Here is a 14,429-nt window from a genome sequence, read left to right as displayed (position 1 = left end):
CTTACCTCTTAATACCCAGAAGAGCGCTGGTCCAAACACTGGGCCAGAGGTTTCTGAGCCAGGCTGAGAGAGTTCACCGTTGACCTTCCTGAGCCTCTTCTCCCTTAAGGAGCTGGGGCTTATACTCCGGTAGTACTGCACTCGTACTTAGGGAATAGCACCAAACCTCTATCTATTTACTTACTCTAAGCGACTCAGCACGATAACCTCTCATCTTTAGGGTTTGCTGGTCAAGTAGTCATCTAGTTGTTAGTTTAATTAGTTTATTTTATTGTGATTGACAAGTTCTATTTTCCTTTTTCCCTTCTCAGGAGGCCATCAACCTGCTGGAACCTATGACCAACGACCCAGTGAACTACGTGAGACAGGGTGCCCTCATCTCCTCTGCCCTCATCATGATCCAACAGACCGAGGTCACCTGTCCCAAGGTGGGTGAATGAGAAACAGCCCATCTCATTCACAGCCCACATTTACCAGAGAAACAGCCCATCTCATTCACAGCCCACATTTAGCAGAGAAACAGCCCATCTCATTCACAGCCCACATTTACCAGAGAAACAGCCCATCTCATTCACAGCCCACATTTATCAGAGAAACAGCTCATCTCAATCACAGCCCACATTTATCAGAGAAATTGTCCACAAGTAACTTTGTTATTCACAGACTAAAATATCTTGAAGTTGATTGGCTAATGGAATCATCTGTTAATGTGATTCTAGCCTATAGAAATGTTCTCTATTTTGAGTCCAGTCCTCTACTTCTCTCCTGATGAACCCTAACCCCCGTGGAGGCTCTGGGTCCTAGCCAAAAGCAGAGACTGGTTTTAAACTAGAAACAGCAGGAGGCACTACACTTGTTCAAGAGAGACTGGTTTTAAAGCTGCAATATGTCACTTTTTTTTGGATGACCCCGACCAAACTCATAGAAATGTGAGTTATAGAGCTGTCATTCTCATTGAAAGGAAGTCTAAGATGCAGTAGATCTGTTCTATGTGCCCCGCAGGTGGATCACTTCCGTCACATTTTAATTTCCCTTTACATATGTTACATGGTAATATGAGTGGTAGTGTTTTAGCTATGTACCCTTTTCTTATTATAGATGTATGTGTCGCTATTCTCCAAATAGTGAAGCTAAAATATAGCCTGTTCAAGCGGTTGTCACGGCTTATTTCTCTCAGTAAAAAGTGAGGTAGAGAAACATAAGTATTTCTAGAATCAAAAATACTGAGATAGTCCTTAGCTTCCACCAACAGTGGCTCTCGTCAACGTGTTTTAACCTGTTTTTAATATTATTAAAGGTGGGGGTAAGGGCGTCTCCTGCTTGTGGGCCCTGGCGTGCTCATTGACTTAATCAGAACCAAAGCAACGTGGCAGAATAAATGTTTAACATATGCTGCTAAAGATGTCCTTTTAATAAGAATGTTAAATTGTAATGTGGAGACCCACTAAAAGAACTGAACAATGGGGTTGAGTCTTGTTGTTATTTTTCCGACACACAGGTGAACCAGTTCCGGCAGCTCTACTCCAAGGTCATCAACGACAAGCACGATGACGTCATGGCCAAGTTCGGGGCCATCCTGGCCCAGGGCATCCTGGATGCAGGTCAGTGTATTGTGACATTTGGAGTCGGGTTGGATTTCTTTAGAAGACGTGTGGGTGTATTTTATCTGTTTCTGTCTGCTGTTAAGGGGAGGTGTGCCGCCCCCAAGGGCTTGACCGCCCCCCGCCCCCTCTGTGATTATTCCCAACTGGCGCCTTCTCTGGAAGCGATCATGTTATGATGCATTAGCGCCTGGTGGGCCAGCAATGTCAACAGCCACATGACTCTTGTGATTACTGTTAGTCTGACGGCCTGGTGTGGGTGGGGCACTTGCTCTTGTACTGTAGCAGTGTTTATTTTTGTTCCCATAATGCTTTCAGTCGATCTTTGTCACTATAGCGACAGTCGAGACCAAACTGGGAGCCCTCGTTCTCCTGCCAAGATTATTCCCCCCCCCCCCCTCCCTGTTTTCCGTCGCGTGAAACCGCCCAGACAAAATCTTTAGTATGGGGTCATTGTAAGATAGCACACTGAGGCTCTCTCCTCTCCCTCTACTACCCTTAACAACTGTCAGGTCACTGCTCCCTGATACACATCCATGTTTTGAGACGGACTGGAAGGCTGGGTGTTGAGTAACGTCAGGAAGGCAGCTTCCTCCCACTTTAATTTCAGATAAGGTGATGGGGAGTATTAGTCTTTAGTTATAAGTGGGGTTGTGATTTTGGGGGCAGTTGGGTAATCGTATGACATGTGACAGGCAGAAGTCATTAGGGTTCCGTTTCATGATCGCTGGTGTTCATTACCGAAGGTTTAGCATTCAGAAGCAGCTCTCGCAAACAACCACACGCCCAACCGTTCCCCCTTTCTCTCTCCGGACGTTCCCCCTCTCTCTCTGGACGTTCCCCCCCTCTCTCTCTCCGGACGTTCCCCCTCTCTCTCTCTCCGGACGTTCCCCCTCTCTCTCTCTCCGGACGTTCCCCCTCTCTCTCTCTCCGGACGTTCCCCCTCTCTCTCTCCGGACGTTCCCCCTCTCTCTCTCTCCGGACGTTCCCCCTCTCTCTCTCTCTCTCCGGACGTTCCCCCTCTCTCTCTCTCTCTCCGGACGTTCCCCCTCTCTCTCTCTCTCTCCGGACGTTCCCCCTCTCTCTCTCTCTCTCCGGACGTTCCCCCTCTCTCTCTCTCTCTCCGGACGTTCCCCCTCTCTCTCTCTCTCTCCGGACGTTCCCCCTCTCTCTCTCTCTCTCCGGACGTTCCCCCTCTCTCTCTCTCTCTCCGGACGTTCCCCCTCTCTCTCTCTCTCTCCGGACGTTCCCCCTCTCTCTCTCTCTCTCCGGACGTTCCCCCTTTTCTTTCCTTCTTTCCTTTTTTTCATTTTTTTTTCATTTTTTCATTTTTTCTTTTTTTTTCTTAGTCCATGCGCCTAAATGTGAAGCTTTTCAGTGTCTTTGTTATACACTGAGTGGACAAACCATTAGGAACACCTTCCATAATATTGTTTTGCACTCCCCCCTTGTCCTCAGAACAGCCTCAATTAGTCGGGGCATGGACTCTAGATGAGTGGATGACCTTTGGTGGACCATTCTTGACCATTCTTTGATACACAAACTGTTGAGCGTGAAGAATCTAGCAGCGTTGCAGTTTTTGACACAAACTGGTGCGCCTGGCACCTACTACCATACCCTGTTCAAAGGCACTTCAATCTTTTGTCTTGCCCATTCACCCTCTGAATGACACACATACAAAAATCTTTGTCTCAAGGATAAAATATCCTTCTTTAACCTGTTTCCTCTCCTTCATCTACACTGACTGAAGTGGATTTAACAAGTGACATCAATAAGGGATCATAGCTTTCACCTGGTCGGGCTGTCATGGAAAGAGCAGCTGTTCCTAATGTTTTGTACACTCAGTGACTGTTCTTAATGCCCCTTTTTTATAGCTTTTAAAATACACACGTTTGATCAATTAGTAGACATTCTATAGCCTTTAAAAATATATATATATTTTATCATTTAGACATTCTTGTCAAGAGCGACAGAAATCCCTCAGCTCTGTTGTGCCGAAGGACCTTATGCGATCACGGAAAAATGCTAGTTGATCTCGGGAATTACATAACACCTTGGATTCTGGGAAAGGATGTCCTTTTCCACAGGAATAAAAATTCAATTGCCATAAAGTAGGTTGACAAAAACCCCAGGATACCTCTCCTTCCCCCCTAGTAAATTGCACACTGCTGTCAAGCTGCATTTCAAGTTTTAAGAGACCTCGTGTGTGTGTGTGTGTGTGTGTGCTCTCATTGTGGCGCAGCAACTAGAATCTGTGAGTCACTCTGGCAACCAGTAAATCAATTTGTTCGGGGTATTAGGAGGCCATTTCAGCCATCAAAATAAAGTTATCAAATCACCCAGAAGTCATCACTGTAATTACCTTTAAAAAAAAAAGTCAACTGAGCTGTGGTAGGTCTGTTTAAATGAAAACGTCCCGGGATTCAACCACCATTGTCTGATCTGATTTCACATTGGAAACATTTCCAGCGGTCTCTGCTGTAATAATGTATTTTAATCAAAGGTTTCCTCCTTAGTAACTCTTGTTTTGAAGGGAGTTTTTACAATGTTTGTATGAGGATTGGGGAAGGACCTCCCAACACTGATTCCAAGCCCCTTTTCATCCATCCTGTCACTCCTCTGCAACCCTCTTCCTCCAACTCCCTAGCTCCCTTCATCCTCTTCTCCCTAGTGGTCTCCCAGAGGGCAAAGGAGGTCTATTGTTCTACTTGTCTGCACCCTAGCCCTTGACCCCCTTTGTACACTGGAAAAGGCTTTATTACCTCACACTAGCCATGCCAGATCATTGTTTTACCGGCATTTTGTTCACATTTTTTTTATCTTGTTAAGTTTAAAGGTCATAAATGACTCATGGAAACGTTAGTGAGGCCCTTGGCCTGGGATTAGGAGTAATCACGATGATTTAGTGAAATGGCTGGCTTTGTCAGTGTAGTAAGTTAGTTAATTAACCCCTCATTATTCACTTCTTGTTTGTGTCTGCGTCCCTGAGGGCACCCTATTCTTTTTATAGTGTAATTATTTTGGCCAAACTTCCCTTAGGGACACAGCCTTTATAAGCATGACAGTAGAGGAACCCACCATAACATCATATAAAGCCATAGTAGGTACCAAAGTTATAAAATGAGATTTGAGTGTTATAATGGAAGCAATACATATCAAAGTGAAATGTAAAAACTCTACTTCCCTGCCCCCTTCTTTGTGTGCAGGTGGCCGTAACGTCACCATCTCCCTGCAGTCCAGGACGGGCCACACCCACATGCCGTCAGTAGTGGGCCTGTTGGTGTTCACCCAGTTCTGGTTCTGGTTCCCCCTCTCCCACTTCCTCTCCCTGGCCTTCACCCCCACCGCCATTATCGGACTCAACAAGGACCTCAAGGTAAACGTCCCACACTACTGTATCCATGTCATTCCCACCCCACTGTATCCATGTCATTCCCACCCCACTGTATCCATGCCATTCCCACCCCACTGTATCCATGTCATTCCCACCCTACTGTATCCATGTCATTCCCACCCCACTGTATCCATGTCATTCCCGCCCCTACTGTATCCATGCCATTCCCGCCCCTACTGTATCCATGCCATTCCCGCCCCTACTGTATCCATGCCATTCCCGCCCCACTGTATCCATGCCATTCCCAACTCCACTGTATCCATGCCATTCCCAACTCCACTGTATCCATGTCATTCCCACCCCACTGTATCCATGCCATTCCCACCCCACTGTATCCATGCCATTCCCACCCCACTGTATCCATGCCATTCCCACCCCACTGTATCCATGCCATTCCCAACTCCACTGTATCCATGCCATTCCCAACTCCACTGTATCCATGCCATTCCCAACTCCACTGTATCCATGCCATTCCCAACTCCACTGTATCCATGCCATTCCCAACTCCACTGTATCCATGTCATTCCCAACTCCACTGTATCCATGTCATTCCCACCCCACTGTATCCATGCCATTCCCGCCCCACTGTATCCATGCCATTCCCAACTCCACTGTATCCATGTCATTCCCACCCCACTGTATCCATGTCATTCCCGCCCCACTGTATCCATGCCATTCCCGCCCCACTGTATCCATGCCATTCCCAACTCCACTGTATCCATGTCATTCCCGCCCCACTGTATCCATGCCATTCCCAACTCCACTGTATCCATGTCATTCCCACCCCACTGTATCCATGTCATTCCCACCCCACTGTATCCATGTCATTCCCACCCCACTGTATCCATGTCATTCCCAACTCCACTGTATCCATGTCATTCCCAACTCCACTGTATCCATGTCATTCCCACCCCACTGTATCCATGCCATTCCCACCCCACTGTATCCATGCCATTCCCAACTCCACTGTATCCATGTCATTCCCACCCCACTGTATCCATGCCATTCCCAACTCCACTGTATCCATGCCATTCCCAACTCCACTGTATCCATGTCATTCCCACCCCACTGTATCCATGCCATTCCCAACTCCACTGTATCCATGTCATTCCCACCCCACTGTATCCATGCCATTCCCAACTCCACTGTATCCATGCCATTCCCAACTCCACTGTATCCATGCCATTCCCAACTCCACTGTATCCATGTCATTCCCATCCCACTGTATCCATGTCATTCCCACCCCCACTGTATCCATGCCATTCCCAACTCCACTGTATCCATGCCATTCCCAACTCCACTGTATCCATGCCATTCCCAACTCCACTGTATCCATGTCATTCCCACCCCACTGTATCCATGCCATTCCCAACTCCACTGTATCCATGTCATTCCCACCCCACTGTATCCATGCCATTCCCAACTCCACTGTATCCATGCCATTCCCAACTCCACTGTATCCATGCCATTCCCAACTCCACTGTATCCATGTCATTCCCATCCCACTGTATCCATGTCATTCCCACCCCACTGTATCCATGCCATTCCCAACTCCACTGTATCCATGCCATTCCCAACTCCACTGTATCCATGCCATTCCCAACTCCATTGTATCCATGCCATTCCCAACTCCACTGTATCCATGCCATTCCCAACTCCACTGTATCCGTGCCAGACTTTTCTATCAGGTGAAGTCACCTACTGCTACAGCAGTCAGAGAAACACTTTTCAGTTTCCCTTCCCTCTCACACTTTAGCCCCTGGAGTTGATGTCCGTGCCCCCACGGGAATCTAATTAGTATTTAAAAAAAATCCCCATCAAAATGTGTCAGTTTAAGCTAGAGATTTGTAAGTGAACCCGGAACATCACGTTTCATAGGGTGCTGGGCAGGACTTTACTACCATCGCTTGTTATTGATGTTTGACCACCACACTGTTGTCTTCCTTGTCCAGATGCCCAAGGTGCAGTACCGCTCCAACTGCAAGCCCTCCACCTTCGCCTACCCTCCGGCCCTGGAGGTACCCAAGGAGAAAGAGAAGGAGAAGGTGAGAGTCCCCCAATAGTGACGTGACGTCACCCTGTTTTGATCGACTGAAATCGCATTCGCTGCTTCTCACGGTCATCCTGAATGAAGTGTCCTCAGCCAAGATCAATTTTCTTGGAGGGTTTAGTTATTAGAGTCCCTTTTGAACTCTCTCATTTCCATATTGTCAGTCTGAGACCGTGTTATTTTGGCTACTCAGCCCGAGTCTTGGCTCATTTTAAAACATGGGTACATTTTAATAACGTACTAAAAAAAAACTGCAGATATTTTTAGTTCACTTGTGTCGTGTATTTTAAGAGGTTTTATGATTGCCCCTCAGTGCCTTTTTATTTCTGTGCCAACACTTCATTTAGTCTCTCTCTTCCTCCATTATAGGTGTCTACTGCTGTGCTCTCCATCACAGCCAAAGCTAAGAAGAAGGAGAAAGAGAAGGAGAAGAAGGAGAAAGAGGAGGAGAAGATGGAAGTAGTGAGTGTATGAACACAAAATCATTTCATAGGACGGCCAGCCTCATAGACCACTTTCAATTTTTTATTCATTTTCCCCCCATTTTTTCCCCTCAAATTAAGTCTTGCTTTCTATGTAGATGTTTTTAACCTTCCTCAAGCAAGAATCCGGTAGCCCCTGTCCAAAACAACAGATCTCTGCTCATATTGACCAGCCTATTGAGGAATGATCTGTGTAATTGGTTGTGAGGAACTAATGGTTCAAAGACCTGAAAACAGTCTCCCTTAACGTCTCGGTCCTCTGCAGTCTGCAACTTCCATCACTAATATTTCACTCAGTATCCCACAAAGCTTCTTATGTCAGATGTACTGTCCAGGCACACATACTACTGCAGAGGAGACCATTTCAAAGGTAAGAAAACCATCAACGAAATGAGTCAACTGTCCCGTTTTTTAAAGTAGCAGTTCAAAATCAATTCACATTTTTATTTGTCACATGTGCCAAATACAACAGGTGTAGACCTTTACAGTGAAAATCTTACTTATAAGCCCTTAACCAACAATGCAGAGAAGTTTTCTCAGGAAATCTTGAGTTAACTCTCGCTGAAATCGAATTGGCGTAATAAAAAAAATGCCCATCAATCCATCAGTTTAAACTAGAGAGATCTGTGTTTTTTTTTCATGAGCGTCACGTTAAGTCCACCGCATCTGCCAATGGCGTCCTTCTGAGGTGGAAGGTGGTCAAGCTACAGCGGTGTTGTCAGACCATGAGACATCCCCAAAATCAGTCTTCTCACGAAAAAAACGTCTGTATTGTCCGAACGGTTTGGCCTACAAACTAATATGACCACATGAAAATACGGAAAATAAAAGAATAACAAATGTTATAACAGACACTTCAGAACAAACTTCCTTTAGATTTTTTTTGGGGGGACTATCTGTTGTTCCATGTAGTGAATCTGTTATTCAATGTGTTTGTATGGGCTAAAAGGCCCCCAATTTTTTTTTTATTCAAATAACTAAACAAAAATGTTTTTATACTTCAAGGGGTCTTTAAATTTCAAATCAGGAATTGAAGAACCCCCCCCCCCCTCTTAGACTCTTATGGGTTAACGTAGCAGTTCTTAAGAAATGTGAGTTAACTAGGCCTTTTAAAATAGCAGTTCTCAGAAAATTAGTGAAGTATCCCTTTAAGGAGCAGCTATCTGTCAGCCCTGGCAAGGTCCCCCCAGCCCCTCTCTCCTGATGGGACCAAGTTATCCATGAAGCACACGGCTGGAATACATACCATTACCGACAGCCCCTGTCAACCCAGTGCCAGTATTGCTTTCAGTGGGACGTTGACCGCTGGGCATTATCGCTATGTTTGATGGCGTCCACCATGCTAGATTTCACGTCCTCGCTTTTAACCAAAGGCATTGGACAGTGGAGATTTGTTTTATTCTCTCACACAAACACTGTGTGGAAGTGTGTTGTTTTTAGTTGACACACACACACACACGTAGACAAACAGGAGTGCTCATACAAGTCATTGCACACCTATGGTCCAGTTTTCAGGGCCTTGTGGTAGCAGCCGGGAGACCTGGGCCGGGGACAGATAGGAGGCAGGGAGAGGCTAACAAATCACTGGCCACCAAGTGCAAGACAACCAATAAGGAGTGTATCACCCATCTCAAGATAAACATGTCTTCCAGATTTTTAAGCTTTTTGGTGGTGTCAGGAAACGTATGAAATGAAGGCACACTTTATTCCGAGGTGACCCTTACTGCCATTGCCATCTTTTTTATCATCATTGCGGACTCACTGAGTCGTGGGTTTTCCTCAGGAAAAGGGAGGGGAAATGCTTAACATTCTATTTGTTGGATTCTCAGGAGGTACAGGAGGCTGAGAAGGAAAAGAAAGATGACGAGAAAGAGAAAGAGAAAGAGAAAGAGAAAGAGAAGGAGAAGGAGAAGAAGAAGGAACCCGAGCCCAACTTCCAGCTGATGGAGAACCCAGCCAGAGTGATGCCCGCCCAGCTCAAAGTGCTCAACATGCCCGAGACGTGCCGCTACCAGCCCTTCAAACCGGTACGTACTGTTGGTGTGTGAGTCTGTGAACGCATGTGACTTTTTTAAAGTGTGTTTCTGGTAGGGATGTGACACATTATCTTTTTTAAACTGGGGTTAAAAAATCATAAAATGGCATGAATTCACAATTCAGATATGGTCCTGCTTATGACCGCTAGTGGGCAGTGCAGTTCAATCTACTGCAGTCCTGGCTACCTACCAGACAGAGCAGTTCAATCTACTGCAGTCCTGGCTACCTACCAGACAGAGCAGTTCAATCTACTGCAGTCCTGGCTACCTACCAGACAGAGCAGTTCAATCTATCGCAGTCCTGGCTACCTACCAGACAGAGCAGTTCAATCTATCGCAGTCCTGGCTACCTACCAGACAGAGCAGTTCAATCTATCGCAGTCCTGGCTACCTACCAGATAGAGCAGTTCAATCTACTGCAGTCCTGGCTACCTACCAGACAGAGCAGTTCAATCTACTGCAGTCCTGGCTACCTACCAGACAGAGCAGTTCAATCTACTGCAGTCCTGGCTACCTACCAGACAGAGCAGTTCAATCTACTGCAGTCCTGGCTACCTACCAGACAGAGCAGTTCAATCTACTGCAGTCCTGGCTACCTACCAGACAGAGCAGTTCAATCTACTGCAGTCCTGGCTACCTACCAGACAGAGCAGTTCAATCTACTGCAGTCCTGGCTACCTACCAGACAGAGCAGTTCAATCTACTGCAGTCCTGGCTACCTACCAGACAGAGCAGTTCAATCTACTGCAGTCCTGGCTACCTACCAGACAGAGCAGTTCAATCTACTGCAGTCCTGGCTACCTACCAGACAGAGCAGTTCAATCTACTGCAGTCCTGGCTACCTACCAGACAGAGCAGTTCAATCTACTGCAGTCCTGGCTACCTACCAGACAGAGCAGTTCAATCTACTGCAGTCCTGGCTACCTACCAGACAGAGCAGTTCAATCTACTGCAGTCCTGGCTACCTACCAGACAGAGCAGTTCAATCTACTGCAGTCCTGGCTACCTAGTAGACAGCACTCACCTTACTGCTGTCCCCCACCCACTCAGCAACGATGGTAGTTAATGCCGTTTCAGGTTCTCTGCTGTGTTCCTCTCCATGTGCTCAGTTGTCAGTAGTACATTGGACTTCATGTCCCACTTCTCATCAATGTGATGGCTCGTTGCAGTGATGTATGGCGACGTGTTCATAGACGTTCAACAATCTGTTGTTAACGCCACGTATGTTGTTTGAGAACTCGTGCTTTATACTTGCATAGCAATCATTGTACAATTTCTCATCCAGGGCCATCGCGGTTTATCGACATGTCATCTTGTAGTCTGGTTCTAGTCATGCCATCAGGGCAGTGAAGCCGACATACTCTACCATTGACAATGGCCGCATATCAACTGCAATCATTTTTATTTTTTAAATTATTATTCTTTTAAAAAATGTTCCAATTGGTTGTTAGTCTTGTCTCATCGCTGCAACTCCCGCACGGACTCGGAAGAGGCGAAGCTCGAGAGCCGTGCATCCTCCGAAACATAACCCAGCCAAGCCGCACTGCTTCTTGACACAATGCCCGCTTAACCCGGAAGCCAGCTGCAACAATGGGTCAGAGGAAACACAGTACACCTGGCGACCGTGTCAGCGTGCACTGCACCCGGCCCGCCACAGGCGTCGCTAGTGCGCAATGGGACAAGGACATCACTGCAAAAACTGTTTGCAAATGTAGAAAAAATACAAAATGGAAATATAACATTTACATACGTATTCAGACCCTTTCCTCGGTACTTTGTTGAAGCACCTTTGGCAGCGATTACAGCCTCGAGTCTTCTTGGGTTTGACGCTAAAAGCTTGGCACACCTGTATTTGGGGAGATTCTCCCATTCTACTCTACAGATCCTCTCAAGCTCTGTCAGGTTGGATGGGGAGCGTCGCTGCACAGCTATTTTCAAGTCTCTCCAGAGATGTTCGAATGGGTTCAAGTCTGGGCTCTGGCTGGGCCACTCATGGACATTCAGAGACTTGTCCCGTAGCCACTCCTGTGTTGTCTTGGCTGTGTGCTTCGTGTCGTTGTCCTGTTGGAAGGTGAACCGTCGCCCCAGTCTGAGAACCTGCTCCAGAGCGCTCAGAACTTCATCAAGGATCTCTCTGCACTTCGTTTATTTTTCCCTCGTTCCTGAATCTCCCAGTCCCTGCCACTGAAAAACATCCCCACAGCAAGATGCTGCCACCACCATGCTTCACCATAGGGATGGTGCCAGGTTTCCTCCAGAATTGACTCTTGGCATTTAGGCCAAAGAGTTCAATCTTGGTTTCATCAGACCAGAGAATGTTGTTTCTCATGGTCTGAGATTCCTTTAGGTGCCTTTTGGCAAACTCCAGCGGGCTGTCATGTGCCTTTTACTGAGGAGTGGCTTCCGTCTGCCCACTCTACCATGAAGGCCTGATTTGGTGGAGTGCTGTAGAGATGGTTGTCCTTCTGGAAGGTTCTCCCATCTCCACAGAGGAACTATTGCTCATTTTGGCTGGGCAGCCAGCTCTGGGAAGAGTATTGGTGGTTACAAACTTCTTCCATTTAAGAATGATGGAGACCATTATGTTCTTGGGGACCTTCAATACTGCAGAATTTTTTTGGTACCCTTCCCCAGATCTGTTCCTCGACACAATCCTGTCTCGGAGTGCTACGGACAATTCCTTCGACGTCATGGCTTTGTTTTTGCTCTCACATGCTCTGTCAACTATAGGACCTTATAGACAGGTGTGTGCCTTTCCAAATCATGTCCAATCAATTGAATTTACCCCAGGTGGACTCCAATCAAGTTGTAGAAACATCAAAGATGATCAATGGTAACAGGATGCACCTGAGCTCAATTTCGAGTCTCATAGCAAAGTGTCTGAGTAGCGAAAAACCTGTTTTCGCTTTGTCATTATTGGGTATTGTGTGTAGATTGAGGATTTTATTTAATCAATTTTTGAATAAGGCTGTAACGTAATGAATTGTGGGAAAAGTGAAGGGGGTCTGAATACTTTCTGAATGCACTGTATCCGTGGGAAATTATTTGTAAGATGTTTATCCTCCTATTGACAGAAGTGTTGCATTACGTATGTTTAATTTATTTGAGCCTTGATGGTGATGGTCCGGACCTGTTGGTGATGGTTTTGTGATAACTTAAATTAGGTAAAAAATATAGGGTTTCGGGTCCTTTTTTTTTTGTTGCTTCTGGATCCAGCGTTGAAGCCGTCTTTTATTAGCCATCTTTTATTCGTCTTTCCAACCAAGCCCCGGTTAGATCCACGGAGTCTTAAAGTTGCCGGACAATAAACCACTCTGTACTCTGGCCCTGCGCAAAATGTTGACAGCTTTCCACAGTAAATAACATGAGATATGCAGTCACCCACACACTTATCCTAATCCCACTCCTATAAAGAGGACTATCGTTTGGTTACATGTCAAATCAACAAACGTCGAGCTGAGAGCAATGCATCATGGGTCATATCATATGACACTTGAGTGTTTTTGCTCTCGTCTGTCTTCTAAAACTTTTTAGTATTTCAATTTTTTTTGAAGGCGGTGTTTTAACACAAAGCGATCCATTGTTGTGGGGCCAGGGTGTGCCTCCCACAGACCTTCCCTCCATATTGTGATGATTCCATTTCACCTATTCCATAGAAGGCAATCCGAGCACACAGCAACTGTTCCAAAGGTCTTGTAGTGTGGTCTGTGAGTAAATTAGTGCTACTTAGCTTCCCAGAGATAATGTAAGAGTTAAAATCTAGTCTGGACAGTGCTCACCATACCTGATGCGTTAGTCTGGACCTGACCATATCTCTAAATGATTTACAGTGATAACCAAGCTGCATGATGTACTGTACAACCACTGCAAGGGCAATGTGCTCACAGAGTATGACGAGACAACCATCCCCTCAAAATCTTCACAGGCAGACTGGGGGGAAAAATACCTGTTCTTTCTTGCAGTCATGATGAATCTCTTCACTGTGTAATCCCCCACCACGTCTGTGTAGTGTTTTGAAAGTTCCTCTCGGCTTCAGAGTTATAAAACACCTTTTGCAGTTCCTCAGTTCTCCTCCTCAGCGTTATAAACACCTGTTGTAGTCCCTCACTTCTTCTCCTCAGCGTTATAAACACCTGTTGTAGTCCCTCACTTCTTCTCCTCAGCGTTATAAACACCTGTTGTAGTCCCTCACTTCTCCTCAGCGTTATAAACACCTGTTGCAGTTCCTCACTTCTTCTCCTCAGCGTTATAAACACCTGTTGCAGTTCCTCACTTCTTCTCCTCAGCGTTATAAACACCTGTTGTAGTCCCTCACTTCTCCTCAGCGTTATAAACACCTGTTGTAGTCCCTCACTTCTTCTCCTCAGCGTTATAAACACCTGTTGTAGTCCCTCACTTCTCCTCAGCGTTATAAACACCTGTTGTAGTCCCTCACTTCTCCTCAGCGTTATAAACACCTGTTGCAGTTCCTCACTTCTTCTCCTCAGCGTTATAAACACCTGTTGTAGTCCCTCACTTCTCCTCAGCGTTATAAACACCTGTTGTAGTCCCTCACTTCTTCTCCTCAGCGTTATAAACACCTGTTGTAGTCCCTCACTTCTCCTCAGCGTTATAAACACCTGTTGTAGTCCCTCACTTCTTCTCCTCGGCATTATAAACACCTGTTGCAGTTCCTCACTTCTTCTCCTCAGCGTTATAAACACCTGTTGTAGTCCCTCACTTCTCCTCCTCAGCGTTATAAACACCTGTTGTAGTCCCTCACTTCTCCTCAGCGTTATAAACACCTGTTGTAGTCCCTCACTTCTCCTCAGCGTTATAAACACCTGTTGTAGTCCCTCACTTCTCCTCAGCGTTATAAACACCTGT

The 14,429-nt window shown here is 46.2% G+C and overlaps 1 protein-coding gene across 3 annotated transcripts in view; it reads left to right on the top strand.

The window, feature by feature from the left end:
* The window catches only part of psmd1 (proteasome 26S subunit, non-ATPase 1), a 60,976-nt gene that overhangs the window by 43,411 nt on the left and 3,136 nt on the right, over window positions 1-14,429 (top strand). For 2 of the 3 annotated variants that reach the window (XM_039000774.1, XM_039000773.1), the window contains exons 18-23: window positions 312-428; window positions 1,499-1,601; window positions 4,808-4,977; window positions 6,948-7,040; window positions 7,415-7,513; window positions 9,357-9,554. In XM_039000774.1, coding sequence (XP_038856702.1) covers window positions 312-428; window positions 1,499-1,601; window positions 4,808-4,977; window positions 6,948-7,040; window positions 7,415-7,513; window positions 9,357-9,554 — 780 coding nt within the window. The remainder of the gene's footprint in view (window positions 1-311; window positions 429-1,498; window positions 1,602-4,807; window positions 4,978-6,947; window positions 7,041-7,414; window positions 7,514-9,356; window positions 9,555-14,429) is intronic. The other variant, XM_039000775.1, reaches the window with a different exon arrangement.

The sequence above is a fragment of the Salvelinus namaycush genome, chromosome 9, assembly GCF_016432855.1.
Source record: "Salvelinus namaycush isolate Seneca chromosome 9, SaNama_1.0, whole genome shotgun sequence".
In the NCBI taxonomy this organism is placed as follows: domain Eukaryota; kingdom Metazoa; phylum Chordata; class Actinopteri; order Salmoniformes; family Salmonidae; genus Salvelinus; species Salvelinus namaycush.
This window is presented reverse-complemented; position numbering and strand designations above follow the sequence as displayed.